At 37.4% G+C, this 26,291-nt stretch overlaps 1 protein-coding gene across 1 annotated transcript; it reads left to right on the top strand.

The window, feature by feature from the left end:
* Nucleotides 1-6,165: 6,165 nt before the first annotated feature.
* Nucleotides 6,166-21,220, top strand: Hmgcs1 (3-hydroxy-3-methylglutaryl-CoA synthase 1). Its single transcript, XM_077795640.1, has 10 exons — nt 6,166-6,195; nt 11,990-12,447; nt 12,784-12,909; nt 13,633-13,797; nt 15,099-15,264; nt 16,207-16,377; nt 17,115-17,221; nt 17,958-18,083; nt 18,271-18,434; nt 19,546-21,220. Exons 2-10 carry the CDS (start codon nt 12,000-12,002, stop codon nt 19,633-19,635), a joined length of 1,563 nt encoding a protein of 520 aa, XP_077651766.1. The 5' UTR covers nt 6,166-6,195; nt 11,990-11,999; the 3' UTR covers nt 19,636-21,220.
* Nucleotides 21,221-26,291: the final 5,071 nt, after the last annotated feature.

The following is a 26,291-nucleotide window of genomic DNA, read 5'->3' as shown; positions in this document are numbered from 1 at the left end:
ATTATCGTCCTTTGAGTTCTCCCACGTTGAGTTCTTAGTGATTTTCTGGGGTAGTAAGGCAATCCTTACTCTATGGATTTGCTATACTAAGAACTGTTTCTTTGAATAACTTTTTATTTGGCATCTATCACAAGAGAAGCTCAGAAGACACAGGGAGGACCGAACCAGATGCCCAGCAAAAATCCTTAAATGCAGGGTCAACTTCCCTTTTCAGACAAAACCCTGCATCTTCCTCGCTGATGTCTAGCCCCTAAAATATTTTGTTTTAGGTTTAGTTAGGAAGAATTGTCTCAACAGTCGTTTCTTTAAAAGTCAAGGTGGTATTAAATAGAGGTGACAACATTGAAGGTTTACAAATCTGCTATTGAGAATATTTACAAATTTATAAATTCAGAAGGAAGTATTCTGCTCCAACTTGTAATCCAGGCGCATTTTGCTGCTCTGGAAACTAGGAAACGTTAAGACTGAATTCAAATCAATTATTTCAGAAATCTTACAGGTGAAGCCTGGCTCTGGGTTGCTAAGCAACCTGACAAACTAAAGTAGGGACCAACTCGCCTCCCACACTTGACTATCTCTCCTCAGTGGTGGGACGCGGAGCCCCGATTGGCCCCCATTTCCTCTCACTGAGCCCGAATTGGTCAGAGAACCTCTCACTCCTCTCTCGTTGGCTCTCGCCGTCTCTCGCCGCTCTGTCATTGGCACCCAGGCTCTCGGGCCACCCGACGTCACTGTCTCACCCCACTTCCTCGGCCCTTCAACTTGGTCCCCTCCCCTTCCCCCGCCCTTCCAGCCACGAGGGAAAACTCTAGCGAGTCCCCGCCTCTAGTTTTCTTCTGATTGGTAGAAAGCGGACTGGAAGGCGGACGCTGCTGGGCTACTTTGCTGACTGCAATTGGCTGTTGCAGCCATTGTCCCGCCTCCCCCCGACTCCCGGCTGTGCCGGAGTCGGGTGGGTCGGCGGCTATAAAGCTGGTAGCGGAGGGGAGGCGCCGCGTACGGTCTTTCGCGGCTGGGTCTTTTCCTGTGGTCACTACCCGGTCACATTTGGGTGAGTGTCCGGCGCGGGGGAGGAGAGCTGGGCTGCAAGAGGCGCCGCCTGCGGGTGTGGGCCAGGAGGAGGCGGTGTCCTTGACTAGGCCCAAAGGAGCCGGGCTCCGGCTCCGGGTCAGGGATGAAGCGTGGACTTGGCTCTGGCCCAGGAGGATGGGACGCCGAGAGCTCGGGCAATGCAGGGCTTGACGTGCGGGGCTTACCTTGCTGGGGACTCGGGGCCGACTGTGGCTAGTCTTAGGAGGGACCTGGGACCCCGTAGTGGGCAGGCGAGTCACGGAGGAGAGGTAAAAGGGCATTGAGTGAGGGCCAGGTGTTCTAATGACAAAGTTGGAAGTGCTGGAGAGGCGGCTGTGCCGGCTGGGGTGGGTTGAAGGGGAAGAGAAGGGAGCTGGGCTGTCAGTGTGTTCCCAGAGCCTTGGGTTAAAGGTGGATGCTAAAGGGATGGGGAAGATCTGAGTTGGGAGGAGGTAGGGGGTGTGTCCTCCTACTGCCACAGATAGAGAGTTGATGGAAGGAAGGGGAATTAGGCAGCATTGCTTTTCTTCACCATCTCAGTTGCAAGAAATCAAAGCTGTTTAGACCCTACCGAATATTGGTGCTTTGGACACGTTCGATCTGTGCTTGCTTGAAATCTAAAATAACCTGCCTCTCTACTTCCCGCTTCCGTGTGTATAGATGTATATCTATACATCTGGGTGGTTTTTGTTTGGTTGGTTTGTTTTGTTTTTGTTTGTTTTAGTGTCTGCCTTAAAAATAGATCATCTCAGTATTCTGAAATTCTGCACTTTCCTCCTGCTAATAACTTCAAGACCAGCCTTAGGAGGGAAATAATGAGGTAATGAGCAGTCACCCACAGAACCCTCACATAGTTGGGCTAATCATGGACATTTTAAGCTAAGCATATGAAATCTTTAAAAATATGCATCCTACTTTGACCAGTGGTAGAGGAAGAATTACTCTGCCCCAGTCTGGAAAGAAGAATTTGAGAAACAGATACCGTGATGTTTCCCAATTTATTGTACTTGCCCCTGTGGCTGTGGCCTTAGGGCATCATTGGCTTCTTTCACTGCCCACCTCTGCTGCAGCCCCTGCCTATGATCTAAACAACCTGCTGCAGTAGGATTGTGTGTTCTGATTGTTGCAAACTAACATTTATTCTATTTTTAAGGATGAATCATGAAAAACATGGCAAGATAAAAAATTCAATCCAGACAAATGGAAGTACTCATATAGTTAATAATTATTATTATTTTATTCCAGATTCTAGTAGATGGGAGGTAGATTCAAAGTCCCTAGCATGTATCTGTGCAAGGGGTTCTTTGCAGCTTTGAGACATGAAAGAAGTTTGTGTTCTTTGACGAAAACTTTAATTTTAAATTTCAGTTATTTCTATGTGGAGACAGAAGGCAGAGAGCATATCTTATGGAAAGAGGGAAAGACTATCTTTGTGTCAAACTTTTGTAGATATTTCTCTCCTAAATTAGTAAATTTGCAACTTAGTTGAGTTTAATTTGAACATAGTTAGTAATCTGAGTTCTCAGAAGGTGGGTCCAATGCTTGGGAGCAGGAGTGTAAAGTGATATTATGTTTGAAGCTTTAGAAAGCCATCTGGGACTTGCTTTTAATTTTGCTTGTCTTAAATATTCCTTCTGATTACTATTACATCTTGATTCTTTTAACTGTGGGATTGATTTTGAGGTTTTAGACTTAGAATTTAGATAGATTTTTCTCAAAATAAATGGAAAATTTCAAATATTGATATAGCATGGGAACTGGAATGTGGGGAAATGGAAGAACTTAATGGGCTTTATATCAGAATCTCTAATTAGTTTCTGATTTACATTTGATCTTAGTCAAAGACCTAGAAGTGATAATGGTTACATTTAGAAAGAAATGTAGTCTTATGATTTGATATTGGGTTACTATAAAACCAAAGGTGTGTTACTCAAAGTTTCTCAAGAAGGTGGTATAGGTTAAAAGATGGAAGAAATATGTTACTTAATCTAATGGGAGCATGTTAGAACTAGATTCTTAATCTGTTCATCCTAATTCTTGGCACATGTGTATGTTCTCTTGTTGTCTTGAATGTCAATTGAATGTAGTTAGAATGTTAGAAGAGAATCTAATCTTTCAAAGCTTACTATTTTCATCTTTGTAAGGTTTGCGGTTGTGTGTGGGTGCTTTGGGGAATGATTGTAAAATCAGTAAATATTCTCTTCTGATTTCATTTGGGCTCTTTACATTTTTATGATAAGGATCTGGGAACAATTCAAACTTACCATTTGCTTTGAACATTAGTGGTAGAGAGCCAATTTTCTTAAACTCCTGGACACTATTTGGTCCTGTAGTTCATCTTGAAAATGATAGCAAAAATAATGAATTGGTAAGGGCTGCCAAGTCCTTGAATCTAAAAGATTTGCCCTCTAGTTCTTATAACTCCACATTCAGTCACTCGAGAAAGGGCAATGGATATTTAAAAATCAATACAGTCTCTCTCCCAACAGGAGTTAGGAACCCCAATATGGATAAGAAGACTCTCCATAACTAGTTTTCAGTAGAGAGTAGGCTATGAAGACTTGAGTGTGAGTGACACATAAGTAGGAGTGCAGTCTGATTAGAAAACTCACTTTCTATGTGATTTATCTGGAAAACCTTCCTAGTCTCTTCTAGTTTAGAATAAGGCCTTGAAATAGTAATAGCATCTCTGATAGGCAGACAAGTAGTTCTCGGGGAAGACAGGAATGTCCATGTATTGTACTTGGGAGAAGTACACCAGAGTGTACAGCTGAGGACAGGGTTTTACCAGTAGTTTTTGCCTGCTTGATTCTAAAGAAGAAAGGTTACCAAATCATTCTCAATTTGCTGAATTGTTCTTCAGTTAACTGAAAAAGATCAACTGGTAACTGTTTATAGATTATCATGTACCAAAATGTGTACTAGATTAATTTATCTGACCACTCATTTGAATCAAGGCAGAGAAGGGAGCCAAAAGGTAAAATCCAGAACCCTAAGTAAGTTCCAGAAGAAAGCACTGTTGTATGAATCTGGTTGGCCCCAAGCAATCTCGTCATTCTTGAGTTTTACTCTTTGGCAAACTCAAAATGTCTATATGGGTACTTAGGAGTCTCCAAACATGCTTTTTGGTAACTGTTTCCTGACCCATATAATTTCCTTCTATCATTTGCACTGAAACGACCTGTTACAAGCTGAAGACCTGTTTGAGGCCTTGGCAATACAGGATGAGTATCCCTTATCTGAAATGCTTGGGACAGGAAGTTTTTTGGAATATTTGCATGTATGTAATGAGATATGTACCTGCTTTTTTTTTTTTTTTTTTAATGCTGAGGATTGAACCCAGTGCCTCACGTATGTATGCAAGGCAAGTGCTCTGCCACTGAGCCACAACCCCAGCTCCATGTGCTTGCCTTTTAACTGTGATCTGTGACATTAGGTCAGATGTGGGAATTTTCACATTCAGCATTATGTCAGCAGCTCTTAGAAAGTTTAGGATTTGGGGAGCACTATATTTAAGTCAGATGTTCAGCCTGTATTGGTTTTCTCAGAGTAGAGAACTCTTCCAATAGCTACAGGAAAGAACAGAAAATTAATCCCTCTTAAGTTAGTTCTTTCCCCACAGTACCATTTACTATCTCCATTTCTTTCCTAATCTCTAGGCCTCTCTTTCTCTCTGGAATTACTTTCACAAGCGATATGTGGGCTTTGATCATATCATCCTGAAGTAGCACAGCAGTTCTTTCTTAATCTTTTCTATTTTTTCCTTTGCTCTTGCGTGTGGGTGCACGCGCGCAAACGCACACACATGCTTTTTCTCTCCCCACCTAACTTTTCTTCCCAATTTAAATAATCAAAATAGAAAGAGGAAATATAGGCAGTTCAGGGGAAAATTACTTGATAAAAATGGTGTCAAATACATATACAGACGGGCCTCAAGGACCCAATGTAAGTTATTTTAAGTTGCCTTAACATGGAGAGAGAATCATGTTTTCCCCCATCACTGAAAACTGGTGTCTGTGGTCTGCTTAATTTAGAGTACAAAAGGATAATTTGAGACAATACAGATTAAAAGATAGATTATTTTCTCAAAATGTATGTATAATGCTATAATCAAAGAGATTTTTTTAAATGTAATAATCTCTTTTCCTACAAAATTCAAGTAGAAGAAACTAAGGCTATAATAAAGGATTTTATAGTCCCCAGTTAACTGAGCAAAGGCAGATGCTAAATTTGCCAGTTGTTTAGAGTGGAGGAAATTATGTACATGTTAACCATAGAAGCTCTATCTCAAATAACAGCCTTCAAAACAGATCAACTGAAGAAAATACTCAAGTCATTTTCCTAGGTGATTTTCATATAACTTTAATGGTAATAAAATTTAATGCTCCTTTGCCTAAATGCTTACTTTTTAAACATAAGCACTAAAAGAGTAGGGGAAATCACTTTTTTAAAGGTTGGGGAGAATGAAGATAGCCATGTTAAATATGAGTATAAAATTAAACAAATCATAATGATTAGGTCTTGCTAGAAATCTTTATTTGAATAATACTAATAATAACAGGGTAATAATAAAGTATTGGTGCTTTTTATTATAATACGTTTTTTACATATTTTATCTTCACAATGAGCTAGGGAGGGCAGTTATATTAGCTTCATTTTATAGGAAATTGAGGTTCAAAGAGGCACAAATTGCTATTTCAGCCACAAGCCCCCAAGGGCAGGGTAACTCTTGAATATGTAAGTTGCTTTATTCCAGAAATGTACAATTTACCTAAACACCTTCTTCCCAATTCCTGATAAAATAAATTTAGTAGAGAAGACTGCAACTTCACAGTTGATTTAAAGCCTGAATCACTGATATGATTGTATTTAAATTCATTGCTGACTGAACCTAAAGAGGGGGAAAGAGTTTTATAAGCTTTAAGTAACTTTTCTAAGTACCTGTCAAATCTTTTCTGCATGATATAATTGGATAAGGAAATGCTCATTTGAATTGAAGTCATATTACTTGAATTTGTGTAAATGATTTATGACTTTAAAAGAAGTTCTTACTTGAAATTCCTAGTGCCCAGCAGAGGAAACAGTGACAGACCTGGAGGCTGCAGTTCTCTGTCCTTCACACAGGTATGCTATCATATCGTGCAGCTTAAGTAAAGTGTTCTGTTTTGAGGGAAGGGGGAAATTTAATTTTTATCCTAGAACAAATAACCATTTATATGTGCCATATATTTTTAAATTACTTTTCATGATCATTTATACCTTGTCTTCAAAAATTAACGCCATCATGCTTCAGAAAACTGATTTTGTGTTTATTAGACTAAGGTTGAATATCTAGCAAAGAGTTTTTAAAATTAGTGTTCACTCTTCAGAGAAAAAATATAGATAATAAAGTATAATCACAAACCACTTACTAACTCATTAAGTCCCACGCTTGCTTTCTTTCTTCCTTTTAATATTTATTTAATTGTAGATGAACACACAGTATCTTTATTTATTTTTATGTGGTGCTGAGGATTGAACCCAGTGCCTCACACATGCGAGGCAAGCACTTTACCACTGAGCTACAGCCTCAGCCCCACCCCCACCCTCAAGTTTTCAATTCTGTGAATATTTCAGCGAAATATTCAAGTACATGGTAATGAGTGCATTAAAATAGATTGTGAATTGTCAACAGCTTACATATATTTTATATATTTTCACATATATGTGGAAATGTATGTATTTTTTCAAACACTAGTCATTCACCTATTTTCTTAATACAATTCTAAAAACATAATATTTATTTTAAAAGTTACCATAAGCGGTATATTTGTTGCTCAATTTAAATTTTTATAGTACCTCATATTTGGGACAATGGAACTTAATAGGGTAATCAAAAAAATCATAGGCAAGCATGTGTACAAACAATGCTTTTTAAATTATAGTTTTAGAAGATGCATATCTGGGTTGTGAATGAATGTTTAAAATTATGTGAGAATGGATAGTGATTATAAGTGTGTTTGAAGCAGTAATTTAATTATTTGCAGCTGTTGCTTTCTCATATTGCCATGTAGTGCCTGTCTTATGATTCTGCTTTTTCTTGAATTTCAGTATTATGGTTTCCTATTATAATAGAAAGCTAGTCAGATCTCTTTTACTCAGCATTCAATATCAGCCATATTCCAAACAATTGGCTGAGTATTGGGATGTAGTGATGAGCAAGACACAATTTCTACTGTCAGAGTTCCTTGTCTCACAGTGTAAAGAGTCTGAGCTTAAATAATAGAATCTTGAGAGAGATTAAAATAGCATGTTAATCATCAAACATGTGTTTTCAAAAGATATCTGTTGGCCAAGGACAGGAAAGTGGAGGCAGAGAGCTTAGTTAGGAGGTTGTCATAGTAGTCCATGGGGCAGGTGCTGAAGTTGTTCCCTTATATAAGCCATTGAGAAGACAGGTCAGTGCCACCTTTGCACCAGCATCCCCAGCTGGTTTACCTCCCCTCACCATTCCCCCCACCCCAATTATCTTTCATTTACAGATTTATTCTTGGTGATATATTAATCTTTTTCCTATCAAGGTAGGAAGCCCTTAGAAAGTGTTAGCTAGGCTTTCTTTTTTACTCTGTTCACTAAAAATAGGACTTGGAGTTCCTTTTGTCCACCAGAGGAGGTGAGCAGTCACTTTAGGTAAAAAAAGACTTCTGTCCTCTGGTAGTTGTTTCTTTGAAGATTTGGAAGGTTTATTAAGAGTTCTGTAGTAAATGTGTACACATTTTCCCTCCTTTTAAAAAGTTGGAATTGAAAAATAAAATTTAGATATTTTCTTATATAGAATCTTTGCTATGTTGCTTGGATTTTTTTTTTTAATAAATGTACTCTGAAAAACAATGAAATAAACTTCATCAGCAAAAAATTTTAAATATGAATAAATGTTTTTAAGTGTCAGATTTTCAAAATTGTGTTCTATGTAAAAATTTTTTTGTGTGTATTTTGTTTATTAAGAATAGTGAATTAGCTAGACTATTCCTGGTAGAGAATTAGCACATAATATGAACATCTCAGACCTTTTACTAGTTTTTTGTTTCCCTAATTTATATCTAGCCTACTTGAGAAGCATATGAGAGGACCTTTTTTAAAACAGTCCATACATAAAAGAACAAAAAACCTTGGTGCTGTCCTTTGGTTTCCTACTTTTGACTTCTGCTTAGGGATTCACTGCCTTTCTCAGACCATTTGGTTCCTAGGAATGAAAAGAGTGTTCTGCTCTTCTGGAAATTGCTTTCAGATAGGGCTGTTGACTGTCAAAGTGGGGCACTTTAATTGGTGAAATATGATAGGGAAGAAGTGCTAAAGGTAATTAGTAGTTGTCTATTGAGTGTTGTTATGATTTTGAAAGAGTAGAATGCTATCAGTTTGGTTTGGAAAGGTTTCATGGGTGAGATGTGATGTACATAATCCAGAGCTGTAAAGGATCGGAAGAAGCAGAAGCAAGAGGTGGGTTGTTGAAGAAATGACTAGATGTTTTGGGATAATGAATAGAATATTGGAGAGTGAAGGGAGGGTAACTTTATTTGTAGGACAGGGAAAGATTGGGTAATATTTAGCATTTATCCTCAATTACTAAGGTTAGTAGAATTCTCTTCATGTTTTCTAGTGTAGGTTGCATAAGTCAAAGCTAAGAATCTTATGTAAAGTTCCATATAGAATGGTGGTAGATGGCAAGGATAACTTGGAAAAAAATATATGTAGTTGTTGGTGAAATGACAGGAGCAAAGGCAGCTTAGCTTGTCTCAGTTTGTTCTCTTCTTCACTTCTTCATTGATAGCTCTGAGAGCTGGTTTGGTTGAACCCCATTTACCAGAGAAAAGAACGGAAGGAAATAGGGTTTTCATGGAAGAAGGGAAGATTAGAACAAAGTGGAGAGGTACTTCCCTGTTCACTTAGCATATCTGACAGGGAGCATAAAAAGTCATAAAACAGTTGGCTAGAAATCTGGGAGTTGTTCTAGATCCCCACACATTTCCTTCTTTTCCTAACATCTAGTCAATTGCAATTTCTGCCAAATTTTTGCTTCTGCATTTTGGGAACTCTTCCTTCTTTTACCCCACATATAGTAATTGTTCTATGACCCATATTTTATCTGAACTGCTGTATCAGCTTCTTAACTCAAACCCATTGTATACATAGCACCTTTGACTACAAAATAGCAGCTCTCAGTTTTGACTGTGATCCCCCAGTAGGAGGTAATACTGTATATGTGTGAGTAATTGAAACAAAATCCAAGAAAAAAAATCCATATATTTGTTATGCTATGTAATCTGGTATTTCCTATTTTCTGTTTCATTCTTAAAAATATTTGCTGTCCCCTAAACGGATTCCAGGGCTGAGAAAATATTGCTGTGATGATTAATATGATCACCTTATTCCTTTTTTAACCTCTTTGATTTCTTACTATCTTTATGATGAATTCAAAGCTGCTGATATCAGTACATTAGACTCTTCATTACCTGACCTTAACCTAGTTCTCCTGACGTATTTGCCTCATCCATTCACTGGCACTAAGATTTCATTTCAATAGATAGTAAAGTTTTATAGTACCTTATAGTATGTCTTTGTTTATGCCGTACACCCTGATGAAAATTTTGTAGCACCATCTGTTTCTGCAGTGTTTTACTGTTTACTTCCATATATTCAGTTCTGAATACTATAATGTAATTATATATTGTTACCTATTGATTATTATGTATTTTTATCTTACTGTCCCACTAAAATTATTCCAAATGTTTTAGCCTGTAACATGTTGGTATTCTTTGGATGAATGAAGAAGAATAATATTCTTGTATTTAGAATAAATATTCAACTGGTGGACTTTAAGATCATTAATTTAGATTTTGTGATTATATTTCTAGGCACTGTGTGTGTGTGTGTGTGTGTGTGTGTGTGTGTGTGTGTGTGTTACTGAGAACTGAACCCAGAACCTTGTACATTCTAGTCTAGGGCTTTAGCGTTGCTACATCCTTGGCCCTTTTTAAAATTTATTTTGAGACAGGGTCTTGCTAAGTTTTTTTTTTTTTTTTTTTTTTTTTTTTTTATGGGGCAGGGGGATGATACTGGGAACCCAGAGGTACTCAACCACTGAGCAACATTGTTAGCCCTTTTAAAATTTTTATTTAGAGAAAGTGTCTCTCTAAGTTGCCTTAGGGCTTGGCTAAGTTACTAAAGCTAGCTTTGAACTTGTGATCCTCCTGCCTCAGCCTCCTGAGTTGTTGGGTTGACTTTTCATTTTTAGGTTATCAAGTTAGTCATAGGTTGGCAAATACTACAGAAAGTTAGTGAATCAGAATGGCCCTAGTAACTCATAAATCAGGATCTTTAGATCAATGAAGAGCTGAAATTCTGCCACCTTAGCAGTCCTGTTCTGCTATATATGTGTGATATGTGTCATACTTAAAAAGGAAATTGAGTTGTAGAATTTTGGATATGGAAAGGATTCTTTAAAACTGGGGTGATGTATCACTCTTCAAAGCCTGATAACATATTGCTGACACCTGTTCCATCTGGGTCCTGGTTATGATACCAGAAGAGGTACTCTGGTGAGATGAGAAGGTCTTGTTTGTAGTGGCAGGAACACCAGGAATATAGGCTTGGGGGATCTCAAGAACTACCTTTCCCCTTTGTTCCTCTAGCCCAGACAGCAAATCTATAATCATTTCCCTGGGTAATCCCCACTCTGTTGGAAATATCTAGAATAATTTCTCATGTCTTAATTCATAAAATCTTTCAAAGATATTGAGCCTCTAGTAAGTTAAGTGATTTGCCCTTGAGGTATACAGTAGTGGTCCTGAGAACTAGCACTTTTACTTTTGGTAAGTAAATCTAGATGCTTCTTAAAGTCTTCATTGTGTGGCAGTACTCCAACTTTTTAGTGCCATTTTAAAAAAGAAATCATGGTTTTAGGAGTTAGTTGCTACATAGACATAGCATGCATTATCAGAGATTCTTTTTTTCTCATGATTTAGAAGATGCAGTTTAATGTTCATTTATTACGTATACACTGCTGCAGAAATTGAATTGTAGAATATTGGCATTTGACCCTGTAATGGGTCCTGGAATGTATCTTTGCACAAAATGTTAATTATTTGGTTTCTTTTTTGGGATAGGATTATAATCATAGAGGCCCTATACAGATTAGCTTGCTAGACTTCTATACTGTGGTTTTTCTACTTGCTGAGATTATTTAGATTAAATTTTTAAAAAGAAATATTTTTAAAAGCCTGTAATCCTAGCCACTTGGGAGGTTGAGGTAGGAGGATCACAAGATCAAAGCTAGCCTCAGTGGTTTAGCAAGATAAATGATAAAATGGACTGGGGATGTCGCTCAGTGGTTAAGCATTCTTGGCTTTAATCCCTGGTACCCTCCTCCCCCAAAAAAGCAACATCACTTGATCTAATGATTTTTGTATTTCCTAAAGTCAATAGTTGTGGATAATCAATATAATATACCTATTATGAATAAATGGCATATTTATTTCAACCTTTTTATTATAAGTCAGATAATTCTGATTTGTCAGCTATACTTTTAAATTGTCATTATATTTTAGCTTACAGTTCTTTGCAGTACAGAAGAATTTTATTTGAATGTTGCTTACCTCTACTAATCATGTTTTAAATCCATAGATGCCCAGTTTTGAATAGTTTTTTTAAACTTTGAATAAGTTTTTTAAAAGCTTATGATTTTAAGAGATAATATTCCATTTGTACAATCATTGCTACTTTACAGATTTACAGTTGGCTGCCCTAAGTAAAGTGTACTAAAACTTAGACTAAACCAATATTTCAGGTGATTATTGGACTCACAACTGCTTCTCAATCTTGAATTTTAAAGTCAGCAATTTGTAGCCTAAAACAATGTCTGTTTCTCTTTTTCTTTCTAAAGCTCTTTCACCATGCCTGGGTCACTTCCTTTGAATGCAGAAGCTTGTTGGCCAAAAGATGTGGGAATTGTTGCCCTTGAGATCTATTTTCCTTCTCAATATGTTGATCAAGCAGAGTTGGAAAAATATGATGGTGTAGATGCTGGAAAGTATACCATTGGCTTGGGCCAGGCCAGGATGGGCTTCTGCACAGATCGAGAAGATATCAACTCTCTTTGCCTAACTGTGGTTCAGAATCTAATGGAGAGAAATAACCTTTCTTATGATTGCATTGGACGATTAGAAGTTGGAACAGAGACAATCATTGACAAATCAAAGTCAGTGAAGACTAATTTGATGCAGCTATTTGAGGAGTCTGGGAATACAGATATAGAAGGAATAGATACAACTAATGCGTGCTATGGAGGCACAGCTGCTGTCTTCAATGCTGTTAACTGGATTGAGTCCAGCTCTTGGGATGGTAAGTTACATGCCTCTATAACAAAAAACCAAAATCCAAAAAACTTCTTGAGGATGAATAGACCCAAGTGACCTTTTAATTAATGCCATGTGCAAACTTTGACTAGTTATATTTGTTCAAGTATATTCAGAAATACAACTATGGCTTTTGGCTTATCTAAGTCATGAATTGGTTATCTTATTGTATAGAACAAATGATCTAGTCCAAATTTAGTTGGCATTTATTTCTTTATCAAAGAGAGGGAAAGCATGTTCTGGATAATATATAACAGATTTGAGTTTGCATGTATAATATTTATAGTGTTGACCACCTTGTGAAATCATAAATATCTTTCAGGACGGTATGCCCTGGTAGTTGCAGGAGATATTGCTATATATGCCACAGGAAATGCCAGACCTACAGGTGGAGTTGGAGCTGTGGCTTTGCTGATTGGGCCAAATGCTCCTTTAATTTTTGACCGAGGTGAGTGTTTGGGAAAGCATTTATTTGTTATTTATTTATGTATTTATTTGACACAATATCCTGAGAGACTTGAAAATGGAAATAGAAACTACTATTTGCTGAATGTTCATTAAATGCAAGCTAAGTGCTTTATGTGTGTTACCTTATTTAAGCTACATAGTAGTCATAGTAGTTTTATGAGGTAGGTGGGGACATCCCCACTTTACAAGAGAAGTAAGGTAGTAATAACTTGGCTCCCATAGTCCCAGGCAAGTTTCATTTGTCTTCAGTACAGTAACTGTGATCTCCCAGTTAGATTTATGATGCATGCATGGAAAGGTTACATACCAAAGGAGTCTTTACTTTCCTTCATTTTAATTATATTGGCTTTCCCTTGCATTTCCTATATGGAAGTGGGGAGAGTTGGTGAGGTAGTTAAAGAAGGTCCTTAGATTATGTGGTATACTTCCTAATATGCAGACATCAAGAAGCAGAAATAGTGGCGCACACCTATAATCCCAGTGGCTTTGGAAGATGAGGCAGGAGGATCATGAGTTCAAAGCCAGCCTCAGCAACTTATCGAGATACTAAGCAACTCAGTGTGACCCTGTCCTAAACAAAATATGAAAAGGGGCTGGGAATATAGCTCAGTGGTTAAGCACCCCTGGGTTCAATCCCCAGTACCAAAAAAAAAAAAAAAAAAGCAGCAGAAATATACAGACATCTTCCTTTTGGTTCTGATAGGGCTTCGTGGAACACATATGCAACATGCCTATGATTTTTACAAACCTGATATGGTCTCCGAATATCCTATAGTCAATGGAAAACTCTCCATACAATGCTACCTCAGTGCATTAGACCGCTGCTATTCTGTCTACCGCAAAAAGATCCATGCCCAGTGGCAGAAAGGTGGGTTTTACCTTTAATGATTTTCCTAGGTTTTGCTATCTGTTGAGAGAAGTGTATCTTTTGTGAGAAACTGCTTTGTGACTATCCTTCTGTAGTACCCTATTACTCTATTTACTCTTATCTACCAAAATAGCATTTCCCCATAGTTTTTGGGAATGTATAATATAGGTAAAAAGATCAGCTTTGAAAATGAGGTATGTCTCTGCAGAAATACTTAGGTTGATTTACCCTTTTTAAAAAAGTATTTTGAATTTTGTCTTTTGAGAGAGGTACTTTAACAAGGTGTTAACTATTATTCAGAGAAAACCAGTGAAAATAAATTACTGAAGTGATCCCTTCCCACCAAAATCTGTTGGCACCATGACCTGTGAATTATATTTGCTATTTTAGGGTCATTGTTAATCTCAGTTTTTAACCCTGAAAAAGTTTTAAAGGTACTAAAAAAAGTAGGGGTTTGAATTATTACCATTATAACACAGTGTTGTAGAAAGTGTGCTTTTTCCATGGTTCTACTTTTAGAAGTTTTAAAAGAGGATTAAAGATCATATTTCATAATAGATATTAGGGAATATAGTGGCTCTAAATAAGAAGCATTCTAGCAGTATGTTAAAATGTCATACTATTTAACAATACAGGGCTATTTATACTGCACTGTTTAACGGTGTGTATTTAAAAAGACATACCATTTAGTATGTATTTAACAGGACAGCAATAGTCTAACTTTCTTATTGGGACTTAGGGTAAAAAGGAAACTTAACTTTGTGAATGTGAAACATTGTATGAAACAAAAAGTATCATGAAATTACTTATCCATGCTGTAAGTTATGCAGTTTGCTATTTTTCTACTCTATTTTTAAAAATAATAATTAGTCCTGACCAACTAAATTGATTACATAACCTACTAGTATGACTCTTAGATTTGAAAATGAGTGATGTATATACTTTCCATCTCTGGATTTCTTTTGGGAGTGGGGCAAGCAAAGCAAAAGTTTATTGAAGCTTGATAATACATTATGGAAGAGCACAGTGGGCCCAGATGGCAGCCTGTCTACATAGTGGGGGTTGGAGGGGTGCTCTCTGTGTCTTTCTTTTTTAATATTAGATCTTTATAGTTAGTAGTTAGATTCATATGGATGTCTTTTTTGACAGATCTTTTAAACTATAGAAAGATTTCATTATTGGGGGGGGATAGTTTGATTACTATTTAAAGGTATAAAAACATCCTAACATTGTTCTAAAGACAAGCTGTAAAATATCATGACTTATGTGAATTTCATAGCTTCTTTGGATTTCTCTTGCAGAGGGAAATGATAAAGATTTTACCTTAAATGATTTTGGCTTCATGATCTTTCACTCACCATATTGTAAACTGGTTCAGAAATCTCTAGCTCGGATGATGCTGAATGACTTCCTTAATGACCAGAACAGAGATAAAAATACTATCTACAGTGGCCTGGAAGCTTTCGGGTAAAAGGACCCATTACGATTCTTTTCCTTCTATATTAAGAGGGTTTTTTAAATTTGTACAGACCTGAAAATTTTAGAGTCAAAAGAATGTTAAAAGTCCTCTAGTATAATCTGTCTAACCAATGAAGAAACTGAGTCCCAGCGAGGTGGTGGCTTACCTATGCAAATTCTTTAGTCAGTTCTACGTAAGACTTTGTGATTTCATCTTTAGCTTTATTCTCATTTTCACCATGATAATATCACTACAGAAGTGCCTATATTCACTACCATAGCCAGTGAGCTCTTCTTGCCTCTTTTTAGTCACTGTGCTTATATCTATCTTATTCACTGCCACTACTGAGTCTCATTTCGTATTCCCTCTCACTTTTTAGGTTCATGCTTACTATGTATGTTAATTCATTCTGTTTCTGTGCACCTATGTCCCTTCTTCATCTAGTAAAATTCTACTTGACTTTCAAGACTTAGTTCCTATGACTTTTCTAACTAAACAGACATGACTATGAACTTGAGACAGTATTGTGTTTGGTGACAATAATGTTTTAGTCCATTAACATGTTAGTATCAAATTGTCTTGGTAAAAATAAAACCTCAAAGAACCATGTGTGTACAACTGTTATATCTTCCATAGCAGTTAGCATAATTCTCTTTCTTTTTTTTAAAGGATTGTTTTTAAATAACTTTATTTTGTTTATTTATTCGCTTATTTTTTAATGTGGTGCTGAAGATTGAACCCAGTGCCTCACATGTGTGAGACAAGCACTCTACCACTGAGCCACAACCCCAGCCCTGTCTTTGATTCTTAATGAAAAAATAGAATCATGTACACTAAAAGATGTAGATATTAATTAGGCCCAGTGTGTAACATAGTGTGTAACATAATGAAAACATAATCTTTGAACACTGTAAAATTGTATTTTTTTTTATTTATTTAAAATCTTTCAGGGATGTTAAATTAGAAGATACCTACTTTGACAGAGATGTGGAAAAGGCATTTATGAAGGCTAGTTCTGAACTCTTTAATCAGAAAACAAAGGCATCTTTGCTGGTATCAAATCAAAATGGAAATATGTATACATCCTCAGTATATGGTTCCCTTGCTTCTGTTCTAGCCCAGTAAGTATGAATTTCAGCTACTTAACTCCTCTTTTCTAAGACCAAATCCAGCATCAGGCAGGTATATAGTTCTCAGATATTGTCTGTTATTGTCTATTGTCTCGAAGGACATGGGTTGAAGCTATATGGGTTCTTCCAAGCTTCGAGACATGCTATTTTTAGTCTTCTAATGTTGAAATTATTTGCTATTGTAGGGTCTGCTCTTGATAAAATAACAGCAAGTATTTATTCCAGAAGTATTTATTAATTTCACATCAGTCTCCTGACTCCTATTATTGATTTATTATTATTATTATTATTTTATTTTTTACCTTTATTTTATTTTATTTTATTTATGTGGTGCTGAGGATTGAACCCAGTGCCTCACACTTGCTAGGCAAGTGCTCTAACCTGAACCACAACCCCAGCCCTGGTTTTATCATTCTTGATTTACAGTTATGCACAGGTGTCTAAGTTGACAGAGTAGCTTATTTTGTGGTATAATTTTCATAAGCCTTGTTGTTCCCCCAAAGATGAAAGCTTTGGCTTTTAATCTGCTCCCTATAATCCTAAAATGGTTAAATTTCATACTGTAATATTAAAACCTTTAGATCCTTAATAACTTTTAAGTTACATCTTCATTTTTATGTATAGTGTGAATTTTTACTCCTCCTTTTATGGTTTTCCCTCTTATAGGTTTGAATCAGTTAAACTTCTTGCCTTCTCTCTCCTGCCCGCCCCCCCACCCTCTTCCACAGGTACTCTCCTCAGCAATTGGCAGGGAAGAGGATAGGAGTGTTCTCTTATGGTTCTGGTTTGGCTGCCACTTTGTACTCTCTTAAAGTTACACAAGATGCCACACCAGGCAAGTGCTGATTCTTTGAACAAGAATGTATTGGGAATTTGATTCAGTGAGATTGTTTTAGCAGTCTTCTCAGATGACTACTTGAATCCCATAGTTCATTAACTTTAATTTTCATTACTTTTAACATAGCCAGATTCTTACCGTCTACCCTAATAAATTTGCCTTAATTGGATAAAGGGTAAATTTTTTTTCTTTCCATCAGTACTGGGGATTAAATCTAGGTGCACTCTACCATTAAACTATATCCCTAGCCCTTTTAGTTCTTTATTTTGAGACAGGGTCTCACTAAATTGCTGAGGATGGCCTCAAACTTGTGATCCTTTTGTCTTAGTCTCCTGAGTAGCTGAGATTATTGTCATGCACCACCACACTTAGCTAAGGATTAGACTAATTTTTATAGATTTATGGTCTTGGCTATATTTAAGGAAATTTTTGTGCCTTACCTGAATAGGAAGAAGTAAAAACATTGCACAAGAGGTGATAAAGACTTGACATTATTTGAAATTATACCATGGATTAACTATAGAAAAGTTATTTGTAGTTTCATATCCTACCTATTTCCTAACTTGTCTACTAGCTGATACTAAATAAATGTCTAGTCAAAAGATAATATCTTGTTTTTAAATAATTGCCAGTAATGTTGGAAGAAAAGTTATTTTTATTTGACAATATTTTATTCAACCTTCGAGATATGCTATTTTTAGTCTTCTAATGTTGAAATTATTTGCTATTTTAGGGTCTGCTCTTGATAAAATAACAGCAAGTTTATGTGATCTTAAATCAAGGCTTGACTCAAGAACTTGTGTAGCACCAGATGTCTTTGCTGAAAACATGAAGCTCAGAGAGGACACTCATCACTTGGGTAAAATATTAAATTTCATTTAAATAAAAACTTCTTGAAGAGTAACATGAAGTATACAACATATAAGATAAGGCTATCAAGACAGATGTCTGTGAAAATTATAAGGAAATAGGAAAATTCTTCAGTTTTATTACCAGATGAGTTGTATATCATAACTGATTGTTAATCTCCTCCGCCTTCTCTTTAGCCAACTATATACCCCAGTGTTCAATAGATTCACTCTTTGAAGGAACATGGTACCTAGTTAGAGTGGATGAAAAGTATAGAAGAACGTACGCTCGTCGCCCCTCTCCAAATGATGACACTTTGGGTGAAGGAGTAGGACTTGTGCATTCAAATACAGCAACTGAGGTAAATAAAGCTCATTGTGTTGGTCCTATTCTTTGACAGGATAATAAGTTCATGGGCTGGGGATTTAGCTCAGTTGGTAGAGTGCTAGCCTTGCATGCATAAGGCCCTGGGTTCAATCCCCAACACCACCAAAGAAAGAAAGAAGTTCACACATATATCAGGGTTTGGGGCCCCTAACTGAAGTTTAGCAATTTAAAGGAATGTTAGTAAACAGTAATTCAGAGCAAGAGCTCTGGGAGAAGATTCCAACTGCTGTTTCCAAGTTTATAAAGTACATGCTAAGTACAAGATTTTATTAACAATGCCAGAAGTTAAAGGAAGACTGATCTAGAGAGAAGCTTATTTGTGGCGTATCTTGAGAGATAGAGAAAGTTGGGATAGTATTGAGCTGCTCACATCTCATCTCAGACCATTGTCAAGAAGTAACAATAAGGGCTGGGGATGTGGCTCAAGCGGTAGCGCGCTCGCCTGGCATGCATGCGGCCCGAGTTCGATCCTCAGCACCACATACAAAGAAAGATGTTGTGCCTGCCAAAAAAAAAACTAAAAACAAATAAATATTAAAAAAAAAGAAGTAACAATAATAGCTATGATTTGAATTCCTATTATATGATAGGCCCTTTACTTACATTTTCTTATTTAATCCTTATAACAGTTACCTTTAGCAATATACATTTTGGAATAAGGCTTCAAAAAGTTGAATTACTTGCTCAGTATCATAGCTAGTAAGTGCTGAAGCCAGGTTTCAGACCAAGGACTTTATTATATATTATAATCTTGAATGATTATGATTTTTTTCTGCTTATTATAACTTTGGTAAATGCATAGTCTTCTAGTTTTTATACCCGTTAGGTAGCAAGTCAAGCCACTAGTGTTGCTGTATAAAATGTAACAAGTAAAATACTGTATGATCTCCTTCTCTTGCTTTATAGATTATTTTAAAATCAGTTTACCTTAAGGTGAAAGAAAATAGTTCCCTCCAGGGAAAGCTATATAGTTAGCATGACTATCTCCAGAGTTATCCTTTAATAGTTTCTCTATGGGAACTTTAGTGCCATGATCCTTGGGGGAAAAAGTGTAATAGCTAACAACTATTTTATTTTCATTTTAGCATATTCCAAGCCCTGCTAAGAAAGTGCCAAGGCTCCCTGCATCAGCAGCAGAACCCGAAGTAGCTGTCATTAGTAATGGGGAACATTAAGATACTCCATGAACTGCGAGACTTCACAGTGTGTTTGGGTTGGGGTGGGGATAGGGGAATGGTTGGAGGAAGGGAATGACTGAGGACAATTTTAAAGAATTACACATTGCTTAAATTTTTATGTGACTGACTCAGAGCCTAGCAAACTGTTGTGCTCTTGGACAAGTCTATCTGCCCAATTTGCTAACATGCTTCCTGTTGTGGTGTAGCCAATGCTAAATGTACTCGAATGATGTTAAGGGCTCTGTAAACTTTATACCTCTCTGGCCATTTATATGCATGAAATTTAGTTTTTAAATGTAGTATGAATCCTGTGCTTTTGTAAGAGGAAAGCAGAGGTACTAGTCTCCAATTTATTTTTTTTTTTTAATGTGTAAGAATTTTATACTTTGAACAACAAGATTATTGAAAGTACCTGTGGTTTTTGAAAATTTTTTCTAGCTTGGGGAATGTGGTCTTAAAATGTGATATGCACAAATACCCTTTGAAAATGGCAAGACAAACATTCTTTTTCTCAGATTTATAAATCCTAGAGAGGCAGAAAAGAGTTAGGACAGTAACACTGGTTCTGGAATATTATCCAGACCAACAGTGACAAAGTTATTGTGATGATCTCTGAACAGAGAGACACTAGCATTGAGCAGGCTTCTGGCATAAAAAGCATGGTCTGTTTGGGAGCTGTTACAATAGCTGCAGGAGCTGAGTGCTCCTGATCAGTTCATGGTGGACTATGCTCAGCAACATCGAGATGTTATTGGAGGTGTGTATGAGGAAGCTTTTTGTTGCAATCCTTCTTTGCACCTTATTTTAAAAGATACATAAAACATTTCTTTGATGCCTTTTTAAAATTTTAAACTGGAAAGGAAGGATGGAGCAGGGCATTATTAGGCTACTTATGTTTCAGTGTTATAAATTCAATTTCTAGACTGACAGATTTGTGGTATGAGTTCTTTTTATTTTTTGTGTGTGTTTGTGTGGGTCTTTGTTTTTGTATCTGTTTGATGAAAATAAGAAGGTACAACCTAAGTTTTTACATAGTCTGACTAGCCAAAAAGAGTATTCCACTTCAAGGTCTGGAAGTAGGGTTTATAAAGCTTTTTCTTGGACATTCACCTTTAAAAAACAACAAAACTATCACATGGAATGAAAGAGATTGGTTAGAAAGTTTTATAGATGTTTTTGGTGCTGAACTATGACATGAGCCTTATAGATTGTAAAATAGAGATAGTTGGAACTAATGTACAGAACTAAATTTTTAAAACTTTATTTACCATTAAATTCTGTGAAGTTTCAGTTATCGAAAATAAACAAATACAAAATGTAATGTTTCAGATTGCAAGCTAATATGTAATGTAGTGTTTGTAAGATACTCTTGTCTAATATTAACTAGTGGTATTTTGATTTGTACAGTCATAATTTGTTAAAATGACTTCATTTTAACATCCACTGATGTAGATTAATAATGTAAGCCCAGATTTAAAAGAATGGTGGGAAAATGGTGCATGTAATACTTTTCCAAGTTTTGGGAGTTCGGTATGTCGAAAAGAGTAATGTTTGATTGCCAAGAAATGGGTTTTCTCAAAGTCCATTGCCGGCAATGGGCAAGCCTGGTAATACTGGCACAGAGCATTAACCATAAACCTTATTGATGGTAAGGTGAATAACTTTGAAATAAAGTTTTAGACAAACATTTTAGATATTTGAGTATTCTTTTCCCCTTCTCAACTAACAATGTAGACAAGACATCTGCAGAGCATGCTGTTTTTGGACTTTTTAAAATTTATATACATTGCTGAGAATCAAACCCAGTGCCTTACACATGCTAGGCAAGTGCTCTATCACTGTGCCACAACTCCAGCCCAGAATATGCTATTAAATGTGAGCATTCATTTCAGCTCATTCATTCACTCATTCATTCCACAAACATTTGAAACCTAACATAGGCAGGGCTCCTTACTTATGCCAGAAATAAAAAGCTGTACCAGATGTCTTGTCTAATATAAAGGAATTTCTATAGTAATTTATTCTTAATTACCAAATTGGGTGGTAAGAATGTATGAAATTTTGCTATAAAAACGTTAATGCAGTATGTTACCATGTTTTCCTTAAAAGTCTGGGCTAGGGTCCTATTCCTCTGGGTCAACTAGAGGCCAGTGCTCTCTGGCCACCTGTAAATTCTAGTATCTAATAGGGCTTTAAGAATTCTATCCTTCTCTGTCTTCTTTATGGGATTTGTGCTTTCTTATTTATGCACTTTGACTTCTAGGTTTTTAATTTTATGAACATAGTACTTTTTTGTTTATTTTGGTTTTTAGCTGACAATGGACCTTTATTTTATTTATTTATATACAGTACTGAGAATCAAACCCAGGGCCTCACCTGGGCTAGGCAAGTGCTCTACCACTGAGCCTGAACACAGTACTTTTGAGATTGACACAGATGTCAGAACAGTCATATTTGATCCTCTTGTGACTTAGTTGCAACACTTCATCTCATGACTGCTATTTGAAATCTCCTGAAAAAAAACATTAAAGTGAAAGTCAATAGAGCCAAGAATGTATTAAGATCTTTCATTTAAAATATGAACTTTTGACACACCCTTTCTTCAAAATTTCCAGGAACTGCTCTTAAGTTATGGGCTCTTAATATTTTTCCTGATTGGTAGTAGGTGAAAAAGCTTACCTGTCAATTTTCCCCAAAAAACTATTTCTATAAAGGCAGTGATTTGATGTAGAGGATCATATGACTTTTTTTTAAGAACCATATGATTTTTTTAAAAAACAAGGTTCTAGATTATAACAATGAAAAGAGTGCATTTCCTGAGCTACTTATTCAGTAGTGAGCACTTTTCACCTTATGTATCCAATTCCTTATTTCAGACTTGCAGGCTCCTGTGGGAGCTGGTCCCACCCTTCTTCAATTCAGCACCACATGACCAAGGATTAATGTTTTCATTCATTCTGCCTTTTCTTACATTCCTCAACCATGTAAAAATCTCTTACAGCTTAGTGCCTTTGATCTATATATGCATCAGAAATCTTGGATCTCACTTCAGATCCCTCTGCCCTGCCTTCTATTCCAGCTGCTACTGTGGCCACTACTTCTATGAAGTTTTTGACCAGGTTCTCAGAATGTGATAGCTAGCACTTCCCTTTGGATTCTGCTACATGCCTTTTGCTTTGGCTTCACTGATGTCAAATGCCTAATTTTATAACACAGAAGTACAAGGGAGTTAGTTGCCCATGGGATACACTTGACCAACAATGGATGATTCCTCCTCTTGTTCCGTGGGTAGATGATTCTGAAACACATTTCATAAAGCTCCTCAGAAGATCCTACAGAATCAACTACCAGTTGCCTATGGCCAATTTTGGAATGAATATTCTTATGTTGTCTTTCCTCTTTGGTTTTACTCTCATGCTTTCCTGCATTCTGGGATCATTTCCCAAATAAATGACTTTTTGATATAATCTTCATGCAAGGATTAGCCTCAGGCTGTTTTCTTTCATGTTCTCTTACATGGCAAGGTGTGATTAAGGTTTAAGACCTTGAGATAGATGATTCTGGGTCTTGCAGAAGCAGCTCATTCTTGCCCAAAGACCCATCAAGCCTTCTAGTGAGGCAGCTGCCTCTGAGATTGGCCTCCACCAGATCCTCTTTCAATGCTTTTGTTATTCTCTACACCAAAAGCAAAGTGGGGTCTCAGCCCAGCCTTAATGGAAAAATACAACCTACTCTCTAGGTGGAAATAGTGTAGACATTGAGGGAATTGCACAACCTGGAATCCAGGGGAAATGTGAGTTGACCTTGAGGTTGATGGGTAAGAGCTGGAAATGGAAGAATGTAAGACAAGATACAGGTAATGGGCCAGGTGTGGAAGCAAATACCTATAATCCCAGCAACTCAAAGGCTGAAGCAGGAGGACTGCAAAGCTTGAGGCCAGCCTCAACAATTTAGTGAGGCCCTAAGCATCTTAGTATACATCTTATCTTAAAAAGAGGTGGGGATGTAGCACAGTGGTAGAGTGTGCCTGGGCTCAATCCCTAGCAAACACACCCACCCTTCCAAAAAAATGTTATGGGAATTTGGCTGACCACTTAAGAATGGAGAACACCTGAAGTTGGTCCTGTTATATTGCTGGGTGGCTACTAAGGCTCGCATGTGATTGTGGCAAACAGTAAATGAGATGGAGATGGTTGAACTACTTTGACATAGTACTGAGGTAAATAAAGGTTGGGGAGTTTCAGGAGGTGGGAATATTAAGGATGGATTTTTTATGTGAGACCAAGCAGCCACCTGTGTTCCCTAGGAAGACATTGCCTTCACTGAGGTAATGCAGAATGCACAGGTTAGGGGTGCCCTAGCAGCTCTGAAGAGCTCAGATCTGGCTGGCCCCTGCTGACAGGGGTTGTTAGTAGGAAATGCTGCTGTGAAACCAAACATGCTATTGCAGTGGAGACAAGGGATTCTAGAATTTTGGCAGAGAAGAAGTAAACATAATAAAATGGATAGTAAGATGAGTGGAAATTAAGATGCCTTGATCTCCAGGACTTTGTGCCAATGGCTAACAGTCAAGGAATTCTGAGGGCCAGCTGATTAAAGTGTTACTTATGTAACCAAAAACCACAGGGAGGGAAGAAAAGCTGATGAGCAGATGGCTGAGGTAGTCTGTCAAAGAAAATCATGGTCCCTTGTTAGGAGCCACAGCAAAAATATTGATATAGGCACCTTTGGATTTTATGACTGCCAGCCAGCAATTCACATTCATATGGTAATTGGACTCATGCTGTCTAGCTGGGCCCATTTCAGGACTCAGGTTACTCATGTCACTCTTGTAATGGGAGAGTTCCCATTGGCTGGAATAGGATGGTAGGAGGGTGTTCCGGGGGAAGTGGAAGCCCCACCCCCCCTCAGGTAGAACACACACGTGGCGGACCCACCTGTTAGGGGACGCACATGGCCTCTCTCTAAATAAAACTTTGTCTCAGTTTGACTGGCTTGTGTTTTTGTGCCCAACCGGGTTGCAAGCCCGCGTGCACTGACAGCTCAGCAGGGAATCGCTCAGCAGGGGTGCCGCAGGCAGTGCAGCAGGAGCGGGACTCAGCCGGCCCGGGGCCGGGCAGTTTGCGGCAGTCCCTTATCCAGCTTCGTGATCTAAATCAACTTACAGATCTAGGGCACAATGAAGGGGAGGACTGGTCTACAGAAAAAGCCTCACTTCCACCAGTATATATGATGTATACCCACTTAGGATTTCTCAAAGCCTGTTGAGTACTACTGTGGCTTTATATGCAGATGAGGGCTTATGGAAACCAGGTTATAAAGGGAGAGTTCTGGACATATTCTCTCAGAGTAAGTCTCACTTTAGGATTATTTCGCTAAATTCCAAGTATATATTTTGATGTATGGAGTAAGGGCTTTATGGGACGAAGAGTCACGTGGAAACTTCTTCCTGGCCATGTTAATAAATTATGAGCATTAGAAAATGCAGCCATCTGTGTCACCACCAAAAATGTTAAGAGATGCAGCAGTAATGGGCTCCATCATAATTTCATTTTACTTACAATCAGATTCCTGAAAACAAGCAGATGGATAATGGAGGATGAGGGTGCACTATGTTAATCTCTGTCATAGCTACCATGCCAGATGCATCTTTACTGGCATTTGACAGGCAGCTATTGATTTGGCAAAAGCATTCTCATATTCTATCAGAAAGCAGTTCACATTACTTTGAAATGGACAGTGATTCTCATTTACTCTGTTTCCCCAAGGTGATGTTAAACTTCCTGCTCACTATATGGTCTAAAAGGGCCTTGATCATGTTGACATTCTGCAGAACATCCACTATATTATGATGGGATGCAAGGTGGATTTGGCTATTAGGAAGTGACAAGTACTCTAGATGCACTGGTTACTTATGTGTGCCAAAGTATGGATGATAAACTATGAACAATCAGAGGCATGTCACATTGGTGAAGTGTTTAGAGAACTAATGATCTGGTTCATATCAAGATATTCCTTCTACGGTAAAAAAGATTTCTTGCACCTTTCACCACTTAGCACTGAGACAGAGATCAAGCATTTAGTAGGTCTCTGGATTTTGAAGACACATATGTTAAACATATTTTTCCAACCTATTTATCAGGACTGCCATTTCACAAAAGAAAGATCACAGCAGTTTCAGTCTTCAGCACAAACTGAAGTGACACTCGGGCTATGTACATGGTAGTTAAGAATATTGTGCATACTCTGGCAAGCCCTAGTGGAAGGTTACAACACAGGCCTGTGGGATCTGGGAGTAAGGACATGCCTTCTGTATCAGAGATGCTCAAGTCCCTGGCATAGTTCTGGGTCCAAAGAGACTGTACACCTGATTAAGGGATACCAAGGAATGAAACAAACAGAACTGAGAGCCTATGATCTGGACATTATCAAATTCATAGGGCCATAAATTCAGATGACACGCATTGATTCATCATCATTGGAATATTAGAATTGACATCCATTCAGGATATGGTTTGTCTTTATTGTCTATGGTGTATCCTCCAATACAATTGTGCTAAGACCTAGAGAATACTTAGTTTGTTGTCACAGTATCACACATAATATTGCCTCCAGGACCACTTTTTTTTTTAATAAATGAGGTGGGGCAATGG

The sequence above is a fragment of the Urocitellus parryii genome, chromosome 1 (assembly GCF_045843805.1).
Source record: "Urocitellus parryii isolate mUroPar1 chromosome 1, mUroPar1.hap1, whole genome shotgun sequence".
NCBI lineage: Eukaryota > Metazoa > Chordata > Mammalia > Rodentia > Sciuridae > Urocitellus > Urocitellus parryii.
This window is presented reverse-complemented; position numbering and strand designations above follow the sequence as displayed.

Coding starts and splice junctions, on each gene's coding strand:
- Hmgcs1 (XM_077795640.1), top strand. CDS start 12,000: ATGCCTGGGTCACTTCCTTTGAATGCAGAAGCTTGTTGGCCAAAAGAT. Junction 12,910..13,632: donor TCCTTTAATTTTTGACCGAG/GTGAGTGTTTGG, acceptor TGGTTCTGATAG/GGCTTCGTGGAACACATATG. Junction 18,435..19,545: donor ATTCAAATACAGCAACTGAG/GTAAATAAAGCT, acceptor TTTTCATTTTAG/CATATTCCAAGCCCTGCTAA.